Below are 19,978 nucleotides of genomic sequence, written 5' to 3' on the forward strand. Positions count from 1 at the left end.
TGGTGTAAATCAGAGCTCAGGGCCCGATCTGGGGGCAGATTCTGACTCACGCTGATTCACAGACTGAGCAGCTGCTAAAACAACAGTAAACAATGAGCGAGGCCTGTTTTACAGCAGAGCTTTGTCTCGGCCTGCTCAGCGGTTTACTGGGCACGATCTCCAGGAGATGATATGACTGACAACATTCCTGTGTTCAGAGAGATCCGGCCGTTTGCCGAGTCGTGCAGACAGCGCCGTGCATGTTTGGATTAAAATTCCACTTTAAGAATAATCCACCAGAAAACCACAAGACTTTCCAACAACACAGGCTTCAGTCCAGCTAAGTCAGGACTCTGTTGTGATATTTATCTTCTTTTGCCAATGTACAATCATGTTTCAAGGTTCCTGACTGAGACGGTCTTATTTCTACTGTGTGACGGGAGGAGAGTGTCCAATGAGATCAGGTCTGCAGCGAGGACTCTCCACAGGCAAACAGAAGTGACCCATGACTGAGGACCAATCATTTCCTGATGACTGTAGTAAAGAGTGAGTCCTCAGCTGAACCAGGAAAGGCTTGAAATGGGTCATGAGAAAAGAGGAAGATGTGAACAACATAATCTGCTCAGTGACTCATTATAAATTACTCAGCTTCACTGTTCACACCGGAACAAACTGCAGCTGAACGTTTGTCCTCTGCTGTGTCACAACGAGATAAAACGTCACCTGAACGAGATCAGAGGTGACAGCAGGTGAGTAATCGCAGGTCTGGCTTTGACATCCTGTTTTATGACGTCCTTTGAAAATCAATACTGAAAAGTACAGGAAGTTGTGCTGCACCTGACTGTACATGTTACTAATATTACTACTGCTTCAGATTTAAAGCAGTAACAAGGTAACTGAAAGGGAAAAAAACATTTTATAGTGAAAATGGTGATAAAAAATACTACTTGTTTAGTTTTTATCATCTGTACCCAGGTTGAAAACAGAACCACCCTCACTAGAGTCATGCCAAAGTGATTTTATTTTATTACCAGGCAACATTTTTATCTTTATACAATGAAATTAAACACAGACATGTTTAAACCGTCAGATGGAAACAAACATTTAAATGGAAAGAAAAAGTGACAAATCAAGTTACTTAAATACAAAAAATATCTTTCTCCATTGCACTTCAACTTCATAAATACAACTCAGAAGGTTAATATCTCTCTGGCCCAAAGTACGTGGGAATGCAGTAACCTGCGGTACATTCAATCCTTTATGATGCTGGTTTCCCGTTAGCATCTGCGCTCAGACCCGTTGATTCGGGTTTGTGTCACTGCGGATCAGTGGATGACGACTGTGCTACGATGTTTAATAGAAACCAGGCTGAGACACACCTGTGTGTATGATGCTGCGTTCATGACTTCATCACTGAAGCTGAAAGATCAGTCAGTTAATCCTAGTTCTTAGTTCTGGTCTGCAGCTACATTTTCAGTGTCAGTTCATTAGATAATTAATGTAATAACCACATAATCACTTGACATAAGCAAATCTAGGCAACAAGAGTCCAAAAACCCAAATGATTAACATAAAAACCAAAAACCAAGAGATTCATGAACAACTGTTTGTGTAATAAGCAGGTGTCAAATGCAAAACTACCAGTTTCTACCTAACTCCACAGAGATATCTGTAGTGATACAAATGATGGAGATGACAGCTCCTCAGAGGGGAAGTTCCAGTAAATCTATGATTAAACTGTAATTATCTAGTTGTTACTGCTGTTCTATTAACCAATAGTTGAAAAAACACAAAGTCGTAAAATTAGACACAAATTGAATTCTAAAAATCTTTACTGGACTGGCTCGAATCACCACATGGTCAAAGTTTTTGAAAACAACAACAAATGAGCAGTTCATTTCTCTTTTGAGCCACTTACTGATTAACTGACTAATGGTTTCAGCTCAGCCCTTTTTAATCACGTCATCTCTCGCTTTGTGATGGTGTAATTGTGTGAACAGGAGAATTAGCTTCACTATAACATCATCAACTCCTGATCGTCACATAACAGCAGCAAATGAAAACCCTCTTTAATCTTCTTTTGCTCGTTTGAAATGTAAAACTATGAACGACTGGCTAATTGTTTCAGCTTTATACGACATGAACGCAGCATGAACCGTCCAGTGAACTAGTATGTGCACATAAATGAGACGACTTTTTTAAAAAGACAAATGTACAGTATAGACATTGTATAAACATAATGGCCAGCCACATCTGTCGCGACAAGACTTCTGCCTATGATACATTACACTTTATGTAAAAAAATCAGATCAAAATAACATTAGAGAACCTTAGAAGCCCAGAATGTGTAGAGGAAAATGGATCAAACCGATTAGGAGTGAGAAAAACACCTTGTCTTGTCGTGACTTTAAACTCTGCAGCTGTTTTGACAGCATGAAACATTTTATCTCTTCACAAAGAGGATACATGGGAGTATCAAAGTGCTTTTTGCTTGATTGTAATGTCTTCCTCGGCCCCCTCCCACCCCTCTGACCACTTCCTGTGTTTCCTTGCATGCCAAGAGTTTGGACTAGTTCCCATGTTTCTGTTAAATATTCCCCCAAACCCCCCCGAATGTGGTGCTACAGTTTGCTCAGTAGAGATGAATATCATCAGCGTTTTTGGATTATGATGAATATTGTGCAGCAGAATGAAAAAGAGTAGAGAGACACAGCTTGGGTTGTTTTCCCATATAAAAACAAGAATATTCATTGATCATAGTTTCCACGTGAGACGATGGGAGTGGACAGACACCACTGGGCGTGTGTGAACGCCGACTGATTATTATCTTTTTTTAAAAAGAAGAACATGAGACGTTTGTAATGAGAATATCCCCAGTCCATGTACAACTGTAAATGTGTGACTGTTTAACAGCTGACAGTCCTTAGTGTTACTCGGAGCACGATCAGGGATGAGAGGACACGGCGGAGCTTACGCATTTCGCTTTTTTAATTTTGTTGTTAATGTTTCGTATTTCGTCCAGCTCCAGTCTTGGTCCTTGAAAGAGGAAAACCACGATGTTAAGACAGGAGATGACGAAGGAGAATTAAAAAGCAGAAACTGCCCTAAAATAAACTGTTTGTGTGCAGAATTATTTCTACTTAAAAACAAACACAAAAATACAGTTTTCCCCTTTAAAACTGTATTTTGAATTATTTAATCACTAAACTTTCATTACCTCCTCCTCTACAGCAACAAGAAGCTGTGCTGTAACATTAGTTAGATACTGTAATAAGTATTAGATGTGTAAGACCCCAGAGGAATAAATAATGTTGAAGGGACACATTTGATTAACTTAGGAAACGACCAGCCTCTTTTAAGGTGAAATGATTTACATAAAATACATTTAAAAAGATATGTACTTGTTTTTAATATCCGTTAGTTGAGGAGGTGTCGTAAGTGTTGTCCTGTCTACACAGTCCACTGTCATTAGAACTTAAGTATGTAGTATGATAAGAAAACTTAAACCAAAGCCCCACAGTTAAAACCAGTGAACTCACCACTATGCTTTTTGCCTGGTCATCAGCAGCTCCCTGCATCAGGCTGGTCAGCTGACTGAGGTACTTCTGGTTCTCCTGGAGCAGACGTGGGGCAGCATCACTGGAGAAACACAAAAGATATGTTCACATGATGCTAACGTGGCCCACATGTGATCTTACTGCCTCAATTCTCAAGTGTGAACAACCCGAAGAGACCTTTGCAGGGTTGCAAAGACTGACTGAAGTCCATTACCTGTCACTTGGCCCAGGGAGGGAGGTGAGGGGATGTGGGGAGCTGACGGGTTGTGCTGACTGGGACCATTGAGAGACCTGCAGCAGGTTGGACGACTCAGGACTGGCTGCTATCGAGCTCCGTGATGAGTTCTGAGCCTGAAGAGGAGAGTGAGAGATGTATATTGAGTCAAACGCTGGTCTGACAGATGGACTTACAGCACAGCTGTAGTAATTAGTTTATGATAAAAAAGATAATTAGTGACTACTGATAACTCGTTCATTAGTTATTACAGTTCCAGGATTTCCTTTTGTTTTGCTCCCTTTCCTGTCGTCTTCTCGTCTGGTTAAATAAAACTGACTTCTTCTCCATATTACACAGAAAAATAAAACTTACACAGGCGATCTTCAGTAAATGCCAGAACTCTCTCTGTCTCTTTGTCTGCATCTGCATCACTGTGTTGTCAGCATCCTTGATGTTCTCCAGCGTTTTTTCAATCCGTGGAAACAAGTCGATGATTTTCTGTTTGCTGATCAGAATCTTACTGTCGGGAGGAAACAAGTCAGACGAGTCAATAACCAAGTCACCACTACTGTCAATGGTGTTTCTCTATCAGAACATATTAATAATCAACACAAATTGGCCTTAACGCTGAGAAAACTCTAAGAGTGCTTGTGATGCCTCACCTGAGGTGGGTGTACAGATCTTTGAGGACCTTGTCTTGGTTCTGGACAGTCTGAATGATCGCTTTCACCATCTCAGAGCTGTCGCTGCTCACATCCTGCTCAGGTGCTGAAGGAAGAGAAACTACTTAACACACATTTTGATTCCAAATTGTTTAAGTTAGATTTTTGGAAAAGTTGCCTTTTAATATGAAGTTATAAATTCTCAAGTACTTACTTTTACATTTCATCTTCAGTTGCTTGTAGAGCTCAATCGCTTTTTCTTCTCTGCAATGAAACAATTTAATGATTTAAATATTTGCAAGACTGAATTCTAAAGCTCAGTCTGAGGTTTCATAGTGAATAAGAGCAAACAGATATTTATTTTGCCAGATTACTGCTGCTGCATGTTTAAAATGCCACTGGACACGAGCAGGTGACAGCAGATGATGCTTCTGCTGCAGCACAGAGGAAGGTTTGTTTATTTTTAAACAAGAAATTCTTTGAACCTAAATTAGCAAGATGGTGATTAGAAAATAGACTTTAGACATCTATTTTAATATTTTCACACTGTGAAGTCTAACTGATGCCTAGAACCAAAACATTGTCAACAGAACAGTGTCTACACGTCTCAAACTGATTAAGATTAATGTGAGATCCTCCACTTAGTGAAATAACTTCATGACCTGTCAACAAGACACTGATTAGATCGCTGCAAATGCACCAGCGCTGGCAGTTAGAGGAAACTAAAATCCAAAGTGAACACTAACATAGTCGAATCAGTCAACCCTTTTTGATTTGGACACTGCATCTACTCCTATAAATATGTCACAACAAAAACAGATAATTAAAGTTGTTTATCTTACAAGATACAGCTACAAGATTAGCATGTGGGCTAAAACAACCAGATGAAAGAGGAAGTGTTTTTTCCACCTTCATCTAATTGAATTAACTCATCAGTGACTCATATTTGTAATATCCCTGATTTGATTGCAAGAGGGACTGTTCTTTCTGATTTTAGACTGTTGTTTGAAAACGAAAACATGGTAAATAAAGGGGAGACGGTGATGTGTTGTGTGTATGATCCACGGTTTTGTAAAAGTGAGAAGTTAGGTTGTCACAAAACAAATCACAGAACAAGTCACAACAGAGCCCATAAATCTACAGACAAATCAACTGACAGAAAGATGTGTCTGCATCATTAAGTACGTTGTTTTAACAACAAAACATGGAGTAAAGAATATTGATGTCAACTATATAGAATAACTGAATCAGATCACGTTTCCACTCACAGCTGCTCCATCTTGTCTCCTTGGCGTCGGGCGTACGGGCTCCTCTGAAGTTCCACTATCTCAGAGTGCAGAGCCATGATCTCATCATCTAAATGGCTCACCTCTGCCACCTGCAGGACACAACCAGAATCATTCGAGGACCGCCACCACAGGGATTCATACTGATACACATCACAGGCTGCGTGAAGGTTTTTCATATAAATTCTGTTTACCTGTGCAAAAGCAGCAGCTCGCTCCTCATTCTCCTGCCAGGCTTTCAGCATCTTTTCAGAGGCTTTGGACAAAGACATAAAATCATCACAATAAACATCTTTCCATGTGTAACTGCTCTTCATTATAAAATAGCATCAAATCAGTCCACAAACTGCTGCCACTAAACACTCACATATGCCGTAGTGCATTTGGTCACTGTACTTTTCCAGGTCGTACTGAATGCTACTCTTGAAGAAGTCCAGTTTGGCCTTCAGCTGCTGAGAGAAGCCAAACATGCTGTTCTTACACCTGGTCAGGTTGGTGTTGTAGCGCAGGAGGCTCAACCTGGAGGAGGGGGAAGAAAGATATGAGCCTGCAGCATCAAACACAGTTACAGGCAGGTGCTATATGAAACCTTTCACCTATCTGGATATTCCAGTGAGCAATAAGCTCTCGTTTATCCACCTGGTTCATCTACACACCCCATGATTTATCATTACACATCTGTCATGACACTCACATTGCAGCCCTCTGTCCTTGGAAAAGTCTGCTGTAGTCGTCCTTCAGGCCACAGATGTAGCTCACTGCTTCACCCCAAACCTTCTTCAACACAACCAGGGGCAACTGTATTTTGGCCTCTTGCACTGCAAAGTTAAAACAAGAACCATTACGGCTGCACTATAACAGGGAAAAACGACAACTTTTAACAATTTAACAGTTCAATTTCACAGAATTGTCCCAAGAATAATGCAGAATAACACTCACCAATGGTGTTGACTTTATCAGGCAGCTGTCTAGCGCTGAAGGGACCAGAGTACTTGGTGATGCTCTTGTCAAACAGGTAGACGATGTAGCTGTCCCATCCTCTCTACCCAAGGGAGATAAAATAATGACTTTTATATTTCCTGAAGCTCCATACTGGGTCATTCAATGTCCCTCAACACATTTACAGTTAATGGTTGACCAAGAATACCTGCAAACGCACACCATTCCTATCTGTCTGGAGCTGCCACGTTTGCCTTAGAGCTAAGAGGACACTCACTGCAAGAACACACCCCGCTGATGACGGTTTTAATACCAACAGTCCAGTTTCACTTGATCAAGTCCATGTTTTCGTATTAAAAGAATCTGGGATCTGTTCCAGGTAAAATATGACATGACTAAAGTTACCAAGCGTGTAAAATAACACAGGTTTGTTTGATGTGAGTTGACAGCTCGTCGGCACAGGCTTGACTGAATATCTTACTTAAATGACTTAAAGTAGACTTGAAGTATTTATACTGGCTGCCTGTCAGCTTTCACACTGACATTTATGAGACTGTAAGGAAGAACACAGGCCGGTACTAGACCGTCAGTCAAACATGAAGGCCCCGGTTTCAGCTTTGGTGTTATTTATTTCCCTGTGTTACCCTCTGAATTGCTGGAACTGAAGATCTGAGAGAAACTGAAGATATTTATATTTGATTATATTTTGTAGTCTGTTTAGTCCAGATTTTATGTAGTGTCCTAAAGTTACTATACATTTCCATATCGTCTTTACGGTTTGTGTCACTATCTTTAAACACAAACTAATATCCACCTCTTTAACCTGATTCTGATGTTTTATCTGTTTCCATCTTTTATCCTTTTTCTAATCACACTTATTTGTTGCTATTAATAACATTTTAAAATACATTAACCTATGAAGTTATATTGATTGATTTTGTATGTGGTTAGAAGTTGATATGAACCTTGCAGCTACCTACTGTGGACATGACAACGTTTAAAATAACACCATACAACTTTTTAAGGTGTTCAAATAGAAATTACAGTGGTCAATAATCAACGTACCACTCCGTCTAGGACACACTGTGCAGCAGGTTTCCTGGGGTCCAGAGACACTCCCGTCTCCTGCAGCAGCTCCTGATTCACCACCTCGATCTTTGTCTCAGCCTCGATGCGTTTCTGCAGACTGTGGAGACTCTCGTCTGGAGTCAGCTGGAAGGAGTGGACCTGAGCTGTGGTCATGTTCAAGATGTGAACGACCTAAAAAAAAAGTTATCACAGATCACAGGTTACACACAATTTCGCAATCAATCGTTTATCTGAGATTTGAAATACAGGCTTTTTTGTAGTATTTCACTGTATTAATGTGCTACTATACTTCACTCCTTCTCAACTGTAACTATGAGCGTCTTTAATTTATTTTAGTTAGAACCCTAACGAAAGTTTACTGGATTAATTTAGAGCAGATGAAATAATTCTGACACCGATTCATGTCCTACCTTGTGAACAATTAACACAACTTGTGTATTTCACAGCTTCTTCCTTCTTCTCTTTGTTTATTTTTAACACCCACATATGTACAGTGTTCAGTCTATATTAGGGATGTGGGACACACAATGCATCATCTATATCAATCACTATTCACAGAAGTCTCCTTCACAGGCTGTTCAGTCACAAAGAAGAAGAAAAAACTTGATACCGATACTGAAATTTGAGAATTATATTGACACAAGTATGGAAAAATGTCAAATAATACCCACAAACACTTCATCAGTATTTAAAAATGACATTTATGAGAAATATGTTATTTTTACCAGCTGTGTCTTACGAAAAGTAAAGCAGCAGCAGTAACTCACCTTCATACTCAGTATCTTCTCCAACACTTCAAAGCACAGAGGTTTCTTGGTGTCGGAGTTCACTTTGCCTCCTCTCTGGACAGGATCCCACTTCAACATCAGCTGAAGCAGCGCCTCCATCGGCTCCAACAGTGTCCTAAAAAAAAAAAAGAAAAAAGAAAAGAGACATTTAAATATGTGCTTGAGGAGAGAAACTGGCACCAAAGAGTGTCCAAGGCTGCATGGCCGGGGAAATGACCCATTGGAAATACTGTTTGTAGTGATAATATTTATAAAACAGCTGCCAAATGTTTCGTTAAAGGATTTTAACTGTGTCCTAACCTGCTGAGATTGTTGGGGTAGGGAAGGTGTGTGGAGAATCGGACTTCTCCATTCAGTTCTTCTACAGCCATTATGTCTTTTGGACCTTTGTTCCTCACTTTGCTGGCCCTGTGATCAGAAAGAGAGAGTAAAAGCTATTCAAATTCTTATCAATGCATTTAAATGCTGGTTACTATAAATCCACGTAAACATGCAGCAATTCAATAAAGTTTTCTCCACTAAGCACAGTTCAGATTTTAACAGCGTCGTGGTAGATACAGTAGCAAGAAAAAGTAAAAAGCAACTGCACAACATGCTTGTCATAGCGCAGTTCACAATCAATGAGCAGATACGTGAAAAGAATTAAACCTAAAGACACTTCACTTTTTTGCATTTAAACAAAACAAGACAAACAAACAAACAAACCAAAAAAAAAAAAAAAAAAAAAAAACACTATTCACTATGCTCAAAATAGACGTGTCCAAATGTTCAGATCAACTCACCACTGTACGGGCTGCAGGTTGTGCAGGAAAGGACGAAAACCACAGCTGCATTCAAAAATCATGGTGCCAAAGCTCCAGTAGTCGACAGTAACAGTGTACGGTTTATTCTCAAACAGCTCAGGTGCCTGTGGAGAAAAATAATGACACATTTGATTGATTTGAACTAAGACGTTGCATTTATTAACGTTTATTCTCTAATGCTCCTCAGTATAATTTAAATCAGAGACATTTTTTAATTATGTGTGATGTCCAGAAGACAAAGGATTTACATCCATGATTAGAATAAAACAGAATACATTTAGTGAGGCACATCTGTGGATAAATAAATAATAACTTGTTTGCTTACCAGGTACTGGAGTGTGCCGACAAAAGAGGTACACAGACTGCCCTGGTCCAAGTCTTTAGCGTAGCCCAAGTCAATGATTTTGTGAACAAGCTGTAGGGGAATTAATTAATATCAGACAGATTCTTCAGGATGTACAGTCAAACATAAGTAAATTATAAATAAACCAGAATGTAGACGTTTACCTTTCCATTTATATCTTGCAGCACTATGTTTTCAGGTTTAAGGTCTCTGTGTATGATCTTGTTTTCGTGGAGATACTGGATCCCAGACCCTAGAGCAGAAATCAGTGGATTATCATAACGATGAAGGACATGTCTGAATGAAAATGGCGAACACATAAAAAATGAAAAGGCTTGGACATACCAACATCATTGAGTAATGAAAGCACTTCACTCTCTTTCAAACCGCAGCAGTTTTCAGGTTTGCTCAGCATCTGTAACACAGACAAAGACAACTCTGTCACACCTGCAGTAAAATCTACATTATGTGATGTGGACTGTTGTTTTATTCCTCAAATGGTGTCTATTTGTTTTTTCCCCTTCTACTTGTCTCTGTAGAAACTTTCCAACGTTTTATTGGGAATCAATGAAGTCTTATCTAATGATTATTACATAAAACAACGTATGTGACGCAAACATTTTAGTTCGAAGAAGACGACAGAGCTTTTGGAAAAAAATACAAAAACCTGGTCGAGGGATGTACGGCAGATGTTGTCATTAAGCATTTTTTATGCAAACGCTGTCAGAAAATTGTACTTTTAACAACAGTACGCTGGTGCAGGATGGATTCATTAAAGGCAGCACTTATGTCCTTGTTCAAAAATGTATAAATGGGGACGATTTGTTGTGAGTTCAGCTGGACTTTGACAGGTTATTTGTCACACACCTTACCAGATGGGGACTGTGAAGAAACATCTGCCAATTATTGTTGATCGAAAGAGGACAAACCAATATTTTACTGTTGGTCAGTGCAGACATGTAGCTCGGCTCTAGAGCAGTCTCCCTTGCACGACTCCCTCACCTTCCTCAGGTCTCCCCTGGAGCAATACTCCATGGCCAGCAGTGGAAGATCATTTAAGGCTATGTGCTTCATCTCCTCTGGGACATCACGGGCTGTTACAACGTTGATGTGATTTAACCTGAGTGAAAGAGAATGGGAGTCAGAGCTACATTAACTGTTAAAAATACCCATACAGAGTTTGCACAGTCAATCGCTGCTGTAGATGAATCATCATTATAATAACAGGATAAAACTGTATATTCTTAATGTGCTACATAACTGTGCCTTCTGGGGGGTAAAAAGGGTACACACTTTTTCATGATCTGGATTTCTCTGCTCCATCGGTCCCTATTCCTTGGCGTCAGCTCTAGACGGCACATTTTTACAGCTAATTTTTCATTTGTTTCCTGCAAAACAGAGATTATGTTATTTTGCAGACAGATAAACACAACAGCCAGACACAGACTTAAGGACAGGATGTGAGCTGTCAGGAAGCCTAGAAAGCTACTGTTAGTCATTTAACAAGGTGATCTAGAGAATTTTGAGGATTATGGACAATTTAAAATCAATTTATTACCAACAATGTGCCGTTAGCTTCCCTGACAATAGTCGCCATCAAAGTAACTGGTCTGCCCTACTAAAAGGTTTTCCCCTTTTGCCTTTTGAAATGAGTGTTTGGGGGTTAAATTGTTCAATACTCACATTATGTTGGTAGAGATAAACATGGGCAAAGCCGCCCATACCCAGCCTCTCTTTATGCTCCCAGTTTCCACAGTTCTGGTTCTGCCTGAAGGGAGGTTTCTCCATTGTAGTTACTATAGCTGCAAATTAGTTGATGGGCAGAAAATTAGTCGCAGACAATAAATCCTGTTGCACCTATGATGTAACGTTAAACATGAGCAGAATAGTCTTTAATAACCAACAGAAAACTCATCCTTACGTACAACATACTAAAAAATACCATTAGTTTTTCATATACAGAGTTAAGTCTGAAGACTGAATCAAATGGTATTTAACCTCCATCTCACTTATATCACAAAGCAAGCAGAGTGTTTTCTCCTCATAGAAACCAGTGAACCTGCCTGTTCTGGTCTGGTCTGGTCTGGTCTCTATGCTTTAGCTGTTTTTCACCAAACACTATGTTCATAGTTTAGATTTTTACCACATCCTCAGCAAACTTTATCAACCAAATTTGATCTGTAAATCAGAAATAACACAGTCAAATAGAATAAAGATTGTATTTCAAAGATCCACTGAAGCTCAAGTAAAAGGTCCTTGCACAACTCTGGAAGTTGAATCATCTGGAGGGTCACATCCCATATTCCAGTAGCTAAAACTGTTTTTCTATTAAATCCACAAAGTCATAGAATTGCTCTCATAATCCCAGATTAGAACAGTATTTTTGGCTTCAGTGCTCAATCTGCTGAATTAACCATCACTTTTAAAACAGCTTTCAGACATTTAAATAGAAATAAAAATAGATTCATCGTGCAAATAATCGGCAGATAATAAAAATGAAACAATCGTTAGCTGCACCCATTTGTTGTCACACAAACACGGTGCCTTAAATGTACAAATACGTAACGTTAACGCTTAGCTACACTGTTAAGTTTTGAGGCAATTAAAAATCGACTTAAAATGATTTATCTAATTAAATCACTGACAATGACAAGACTAATGTTAACTTACATCCTGAAACAGCTGCCGGGATCGTGGTAAATTACGATGTTAGCACTATAACTTTGCCAAATAGACGATTTGATGTGATGCGGTGGAAATATTCTCTCTATTTTAATATAAAACACATAAGTAATGTTAATTAATCTGGAAATACACACGCAAAGCGCCTAAACTACTCTCTAACGTCAGCTACATTTGCTAACAGCTAGCTAACGACAAGCAAACAGTTTAGCCTAAGCTAAACATTCCAGGAAATAGCCGCAGCCGTGCGCTAGCTTTCTAGCATTAGGAAATGAAGGTTTCGACGATTCCAATCATGTTTTTCTGATTAAATGCAGCTAAAACGCGTTTTATGGACTTACTTTTGGTTCCAATGGAGGTGTCATGAGCCGGTGTGGTTATTAATGCGAGCCGTTTTGTTGTTTTCGGCAGCAGACTGTGTACTTTCCTACGTGATGTCACCAGAAACCCCGGCGGTTCAACGACACGCGGCTTCTTCGGTGGTTTGTCGGCGGCTGTCAAACAGCGTCGAGGCGCAGTGCTGCCACCTGCCGGAGCTGTAAAACCGAACAGGTGAGCGACCAGGTGTTTTCATTAAGTACTGTTCTTACCTTACGTGTACTAATACTGCAGTATTTCTGTTCCATGGTACTCATATAATGACTGTCAATGTCTAAGTGAAAAATATTTTTATACAGTAAACATTCTGAATGTGCATTTTGGAACTTATGTTGAAGCTACAGAAGACACAGCCGTGTTAGTGGGATGTCCATTAATATATATAATTAAAGTATATTCAAAGTCAAATATTCTATATTCTGTATTATACTGAAATAGTTATTTATATTTTTATTATATGTAAATAAACGTAAGATCAGTGCCAGCCATGTGGGAGACTGGGCTTCGAACCCCAGCTGTGGTCTACCTCCAGCAGGGATCCTTAGAAGAGACCCCCTCACAGCTGCCCTGCCTTTCCCTGATAAAAGCGTCTGCCAAATGACTAAATGTAAATGTAAGAAAAAGAGATTTCCTGGTCCGCTAACTGATAAATGGCAACAGACAAAATATTTCTAAGCTGATAAAACACAAACAGTCCTGATCTTTCATGCCTTTATTAAACACACTCATTGACGTTCAAAGTGATGGTGGAAAAAATAAGTGGAGGGTTTGACTAATTATCTCAGTTCTATTTTTACGTAGTGCAGCGTGTGCAACATTTGACCAGAAACATTTGAAAAATAAGCAGAGAGAAACATAAAAGTGACAACAAGGAGTCAAAAAATACCAGTGAGAGACACATGACAACTGTTAAGTAAAGGTACAATATTTATTATGCAGCACATTTGATTTGATTTATTTGAGGAGTCATAGATAATGTCTCCCATTAGTCATATATTTCTGGATCTGCTGGTCAAAGTGGATCAAATTTGAATTACATTTCCTTGCAGTTGTCACATTCCACACAATGACATTCAGACACATTTAACCTTTGAAAACACTTTTATTTTTATCTTCTGTGCCTCCAAAAAAATCAGAAGCTCACAAACGACATTTCCTTGGTGAGTTTTAACAAGGCAGTGACACATGTAGCTCACTGTGTGTAGAAGCATCAAATGGACTTTGCCTTACCTGCACCAGTCTAAAAAACACTGAGATGGACCAGATCAGACCTCTACATGTAAAAAGATTTGTATGAGCTGGCTCTCTAAAACACAACAGCATACGACAGCATTAAATATAACCATTTCCTTCATTCACATTGATTAAAAATGACCATGAGCTCAAAGACAGGAAAGAAAAGTCAACCTACCTTATATATTAACCCTCTTTTAATACTCTTAACATAATATAAATGAAGCAGACCATAATATCTCATGCTTTATTTACATGTCACATTCAGAAATGAGGCCGTGATGGAAACAGTACCAGTGCATGTTTAAATGACAGTTGCAGACATGCGCTGCTGCTGCTGCTGCTGCTGTGGATGCAGCACAAACCGTGACTTTCACTCGAGCATCAACGAGCCGTCACCAAGGGAACCGTCCATTTCCATGCTAACCAGTGCTATGGAGATCCTGCAGCTGCTCTTTGATGTACACAAGTGGTGACAACACATGGAGAGAGAGGAGGTGAGGAGAGGGGAGACTGTTTCCAGGTGGAGGCTCCTTTTCTACTACATCCTTCTAAACGGTGCAGCCTGAGCCTAGAATAGGTTCAGTTTACTGTGTGTAGCAGGATTACGTTAGTGCACGAGTGAAAACATGACAGCTTCTGAATCTGTCTTAAACTCCACAAGGAGCATAAAATGTTTTATAAGTAATTTACTGTATTTGCTGTTTTACAGTATTCAGCAACAATAAAATCATTGAAGCACTAAATGTCGTTTTCTTTTTGTCTCTGTATCTTTGACTCTGAATTAGACACTTGTTTTTGTTCAAACCGGTCACGACTGCAGTAAAATCTTTCCCTAAAGAACTTGGATTTGAAGTGACGGGTGACAGAACACAGTACAGGTTTGTGTACTGTGTGAAGCTTCAGTAGTGTCAATCAAAAGGACGACAGAATCTCTTAAAAGCAACAGGAGGACTGATTACAGTAAGCAAATAATGAAAAATGATATTTCTAACAGTTGAAAATGACATTTTTGATTTGTTTGTTTTGCCCAAATCTCCAAAATCCACTGATCTTCAAGGGAAAATTACAGCTAACAGTAGAAAATCTGCTGATTACTTCAGCTCTGATTTGTACGTTTGAAATTGAAACTGACCAAAAACAAAAAGGTATCAGAACAAAGAGGAAATTTAAATTACAAATTGAACATTTAACCTTTAACAAAACTAGACACATGAAGACCTCATTGTTAACTCCTGATGGCCATTTTCAGAATTTTCTTACATCTTATAAACAAAACTGCTAATGAATTAAAAGTTAGTGGCAGCTCTACTCTTAAAAATGCAAATATTCTGGTTTTGGTTTTTCTATCACATTAAAGAAGGAAAAGAAGTAAAGTTGCCTAAATAAGACACTGGAACTGAGGAATAGTTGGTATTTTTCAGTTCTAGACCGCAGACAGACACATGACTATGTTCTGGACGAGCCTGATTTTCAATCATCTGTACTGACGACATGGGAACTGGTGTGAAAGTAAAACTGTCTGGAAAGTTCTCTGCAGCCGCGGCGTGCACACACTAACACTCAAACATCACTGCAAGACAGACGGACGCGCTCAAACACAGACTTGACATCCATAGTTATACAAACAGGTCCTGTCTCATTTAGCCCCTCCCCCACTGCACACATGCTTCCTCAGGTGAGTGGGCGGCGCCATGCATATTTCCTGCAGGTGCATCAGGCGCTGATTATGGCTGAAAGAAAGTGACTGAATGTTGACATCTCCCTGCTGGTTGGACGCTGGCACCACAGCTGCACGTTTTAAAGCCTGAGTAGAAAATGGCTATACATCGATGATGCTATGAGGTGTTTGTGGCAACCTACAACATACGTCCAATCATCACCACCTCCTAATTAAGGAGTTTCACTACTATATTGATATGTCCTTCTTTTTAGATCCAACCACCTTTTCATTCACGTTCATCTCTGACAACTGAGATCTCATTAAAATCACAGATCGTAGCTTCACATGTTCTCTTTTCACCACCGTAAGGTTAAATCCTGTCACAAACACCTTCGGATTGTTTACTAATCTTTGATAATTACATAGGCGGTACTGTAATACTCATATTGTGCTGAATTATTACCATCATGTAAGGAAAAAAAACACACATGATGAGTGTTTTTGGGACGTACAAGATGTCAACATTGTGTGTACCTAATGCCTGTTCACAATAGTTTGAATATATTGTAAATATATCATCATATATCCTACAATAAAAGCGCACAGCAGATGGTGAGTTATATACAACATATCTTGGATGTTTACAAAGAGTATGGGGAACACATTTCCTTTAACTTTTTCATCAAACGGCTGACACACACAGGAGGAATAACGTCAACGTACGACTGTAAAACACTGTAAAAATACTGAAAAGAACATTCAGGGTCTGCCTGGTGAGTGTTGAACAGGGCGTCTAAATGAGAGGTTATAAGTACAGACAAAGAGTATACGTGTGGGATATGGCACTGGCATGAGGAGAAAGGTTAATGACCCCCAGAGAACAACTTTCCTGCCCTCAAAGTAGTAAAAGGCGTAAAAGAAGCTGTGCTGGATGCAGGCATGCGGATCACTGGAGAAAACAACGTTCGGGCAAGAAGAGAACAGATCAGGCACATCACGGGACGAGAAGCGAAAGCAACTAGGAAAGAGCTCGCCTGATCAAGCAGAGCAAAAAAAATAAATTAATGAATAAAAAAAATAAAAAATAGACCTCTCTTAATGAGATGCAGTTATGTTGCTGCATATCAGGAGCGCTGTGGACTTCTACTGATGCTGCTGCCTCTACGTGGCCATCAGTGACGAGAGAAAAGAGGAGAGACGAGCTGCACAGAGCCGCATCTTCTCGTCGTGGTGTAGAACGCGCTGTCAACGCGTCTTCACTGTCAGTGGATTCAACTTGATACCGCCCTTAGTGAAAAACGCACAGGAGCTCAAAGCAGTAACGTCCAGGCTCCTGTGTGGAATGTGATGTGGAAAAAAAGGAGCTGGAATGTAATGGCTCCAAAAGACCTGGTGGAAAGTCCAGTAAGTACAGAGTGGCGGTAATTCAACTCAAATCAAACCATCAGTCGTGTAAAATGTGATGTTTTAAAATGTGTAAACTTGTTTGGTCCCAGAACTGAGCGACAAGGTCAGGAAAAAAGGTGGGAGAACGTGGTCGGAGGTGCCTCCAAAGAACTAAAGGGGAGAAAATGAAAGCATGCTTGATGTGGGTCCCTGTGTGCTGTTCAGTCTGAGCATCCTCTGGATCTCAGTGCACAGTCCAGTCTGCTGCTGCCCCCCCAGCGCACGTTCTCAAAGACACCTCGTCTCTGCAGATCTCTGACCTCCCACCTCCTAGACCAGCATCCTCGCTGGTGTTTCCCAGCCACTCTGCCAGTCATAGGATCTGCACCTCCTCTGTTGGATGACAAGCCTGGGGTGCCGGGTAGGGCGTCATGTTTGGGGGAGGCCGTGGGGTCGACCCTCACTCCTCCTCCCCCTTCAAGCAGAGCTCCACACCCTCCTGGATCTCAAATAAAAACCTATGCAGGGAGACAGCCTGCCGCTGGCAGTGCAACGCCGTGCCGCTCCCGGCGCCCCCGCCCCATCTCACTTCTTGACGGCCTGTCGGTAGCTGTGTCTCTGGCCTTCCTGCCGCAGCTTGCTGCTGCAGCCGCTGGCTTTGCTGCTGTTGCCCCCGTCCCTGGTGCTGCTGGCCTGGCTGCTGTCCTGCAGCGTGGGGCTGGAGTGAGCCCTCTGCAAACCGTTTTCCTCCAGGAGCTGCGACTCAAACACAGACAGGTCCTCCTCACCGCTCCGGATTTTAGCTCGCAGCAGCATCACATAAGTCCCGTACCGTGTTTTCTGGAACAGCAGTAAAGTGATAATTAGAGCAGTGTAAGAATGATCCAGAGCTTGTCTGGCTTTCATATTTCTCTGTGTCTTTAGATCCACCTCACCTCAAACTCCAGATACTCGTCCCGCTGACGGTACTCTTCCAGCTCGCGCCCTTTGACCTTGCGGTCAGGGGGATAAGACCGCAGTTCGGCAAGTTCAGTGGAGATGGCTCTGAATCGAGCTTCATGGGATCTGACCTGCTCCTCCTGTGAGCACAAAGTCAACAGTGAGATGACAGAGACGATAAAAACCTGCCAGGATAATTATTTAACTTATTTAAACCTCCAGCCTCACTGACCTGCTCCCAAACCTCTAATCACCTCCTCAGTGTAATGCACCAGCCTCAAAATGCACAATGATCAGTAAGAAAGATCTACTGCAGCGCTCCACGAGCCTGAAGAGCTGAGATAACAGCAGCTGACCACTGTCCTCAGACTGACTCATTTAGTGGAGATGAAGTTTTGGCTCCGGTGACAATTATATAGAAAGAAAGTTGAAACCATCTGCTAATAATTATTATGAATGTCTCAGACTGGAAAAACCTAAATGTGCTTCACAACAGATCGACGTGAGCAGTGAAATACCTGCAGTCTCAGCCACTAGTAATTTATTACATTTGTCTTTAGTGGAATGTTTATTCATACAATTTTAATTTTAATTACTCTGCCTGCATTGGAAATAGCTGTTTATTACAGCGCCTGCAGTTATCGAGCATCAGCATCAGTCAGGAACTCAGGACTAGAAACCCTCAGACCTCAGAGCAGGAATAAAAACACTGAGAGCTGCACAAAAACAAATTATAGTGATGTGTTGTGGTATTTTCAGTTGGTTTGTAATTGTGTATAATGGAAAATTAAATGTAGAAATCAGCGCTAGTTTTCAAGAGAACATTTTTTTTGTATTGTTTTGCAATTGTATTTCTGCAGAAGGTCGATCGAGACTTAGAGAGAGTTCTGTCAAAGAGGAGCTGGAGCTGCTGAACGAGTCAAACATGTACAAAACACTGAACAGCAGGAAACCACAGAGGAAGTTTGTGACTTGATGGCTCAGACCACACTTCTCTCTGCACACTTACCTTTTCTTGGAATTGTATGTTTGTTCTTTTTACATCCTGTGTAAGATTTATTAACAAAAACTCTTTCAAGAAACATCCTCCCTCCAACAGAACCGTCTCCTCTCCTATGATCGGAGCGGGTTCCTAAGTTAGAACTGTTCATAAATCGCTCCTACAGTACTTCTAGTCCTAAAAGTAGAACCATCAGTCATCAGTTAGGAGTGATTTCCTACCCCGAGATGCTTGATGAATACAGACCCAGGTCATTATTTTTTCCACTGCTATAATAAGATTCACATGCTCCTGGACTTGTCTCAGACCAGGTTCGGGCCTCTCTTGAGAAATAGCTGTTAACATTATACATTTTGTACCTCAGACAGTTTTGACATCGTTCCCGGCAGCAGTGGCCGGCTGAACTTCTTCTGAGAGCCGATGGCTGCTGGGAAGGGAGGAGCCGAGAACATGGCGGCCACCGTGTTGATCCGTGTGATCCAAGACTGCATCTGCTCTGCATTTCTGTGATGGATCATACACACACGCGCACACACACACACAATTAGAAGCAGAACATGTAGAGTGCACACACACACACTCCTGAGCCCTCCATGGTGCTCAGACCAGCACATGGCTAGTTTACTACATCAAAGGGATAATTACCAGAGAAGCAGCGTCGCTGTGGAAAAAGACTTTATTTTGGAGCCAATTAATGCACGAGAAAAAGGGCTTGTTTTACACTAACAGGCCCATTAGGGGCCCATGAGAAATATCAGATTGAATCAGACAGCCTTGCTTAAATCCCCAGGCAGGCGCACCGAGAGAGAAAGAGAGCTGGAGCCTCAGAGAGGGGTACAGTATCTGGGACAAATACGAGCTGCAACTGGAGCACAGAGCCCGGCCTCCTGGGGTCTGAAACATGTGGCCACTCATGTGCCACTTACAGGATCCTGCCAGCACACACACACACACACACACACACACACACACACACACACACACACACACACACACACACACACACACACACACACACACACATACACACACAC

The 19,978-nt window shown here is 40.9% G+C and overlaps 2 protein-coding genes across 3 annotated transcripts in view; both read right to left on the bottom strand.

The window, feature by feature from the left end:
- Positions 1 to 1,614: 1,614 nt before the first annotated feature.
- On the bottom strand, positions 1,615 to 12,823 carry LOC113156776 (inhibitor of nuclear factor kappa-B kinase subunit alpha-like). Its single transcript, XM_026352083.1, has 22 exons — positions 12,687 to 12,823; positions 11,347 to 11,465; positions 10,957 to 11,051; positions 10,666 to 10,783; positions 10,009 to 10,078; positions 9,828 to 9,916; positions 9,646 to 9,735; positions 9,300 to 9,424; positions 8,818 to 8,925; positions 8,497 to 8,632; positions 7,706 to 7,900; positions 6,641 to 6,743; positions 6,396 to 6,519; positions 6,069 to 6,220; positions 5,896 to 5,957; positions 5,684 to 5,793; positions 4,630 to 4,679; positions 4,416 to 4,521; positions 4,126 to 4,273; positions 3,751 to 3,887; positions 3,519 to 3,618; positions 1,615 to 3,015 (listed from the first exon to the last, which is right to left on the bottom strand). Exons 2-22 carry the CDS (start codon positions 11,449 to 11,451, stop codon positions 2,950 to 2,952), a joined length of 2,289 nt encoding a protein of 762 aa, XP_026207868.1. The 5' UTR covers positions 11,452 to 11,465; positions 12,687 to 12,823; the 3' UTR covers positions 1,615 to 2,949.
- A 982-nt stretch (positions 12,824 to 13,805) lies between these two features.
- LOC113156775 (PH and SEC7 domain-containing protein 1-like) overlaps positions 13,806 to 19,978 on the bottom strand; it is a 49,804-nt gene continuing 43,631 nt past the window's right edge. For both annotated transcript variants that reach the window (XM_026352081.1, XM_026352082.1), the window contains 3 exons: positions 19,304 to 19,448; positions 17,941 to 18,084; positions 13,806 to 17,845 (listed from right to left, as the gene is read on the bottom strand). In XM_026352081.1, the coding sequence (XP_026207866.1) occupies positions 17,591 to 17,845; positions 17,941 to 18,084; positions 19,304 to 19,448 (544 nt within the window). In that variant the 3' untranslated portion in view covers positions 13,806 to 17,590. The remainder of the gene's footprint in view (positions 17,846 to 17,940; positions 18,085 to 19,303; positions 19,449 to 19,978) is intronic.

The sequence above is a fragment of the Anabas testudineus genome, chromosome 19 (genome assembly GCF_900324465.2).
Source record: "Anabas testudineus chromosome 19, fAnaTes1.2, whole genome shotgun sequence".
Lineage (NCBI taxonomy): Eukaryota > Metazoa > Chordata > Actinopteri > Anabantiformes > Anabantidae > Anabas > Anabas testudineus.

Excerpts from the sequence above, each read along its gene's own strand:
- LOC113156776 (XM_026352083.1), bottom strand. The coding sequence starts at position 11,451 with ATGGAGAAACCTCCCTTCAGGCAGAACCAGAACTGTGGAAACTGGGAG. Across the intron at positions 10,784-10,956 it reads GAAATCCAGATCATGAAAAA|GTTAAATCACATCAACGTTG; the intron begins GTGTGTACCCTT and ends TCTTTCACTCAG. Across the intron at positions 5,794-5,895 it reads GAGCTGCTGCTTTTGCACAG|GTGGCAGAGGTGAGCCATTT; the intron begins GTAAACAGAATT and ends TGTGTCCTGCAG.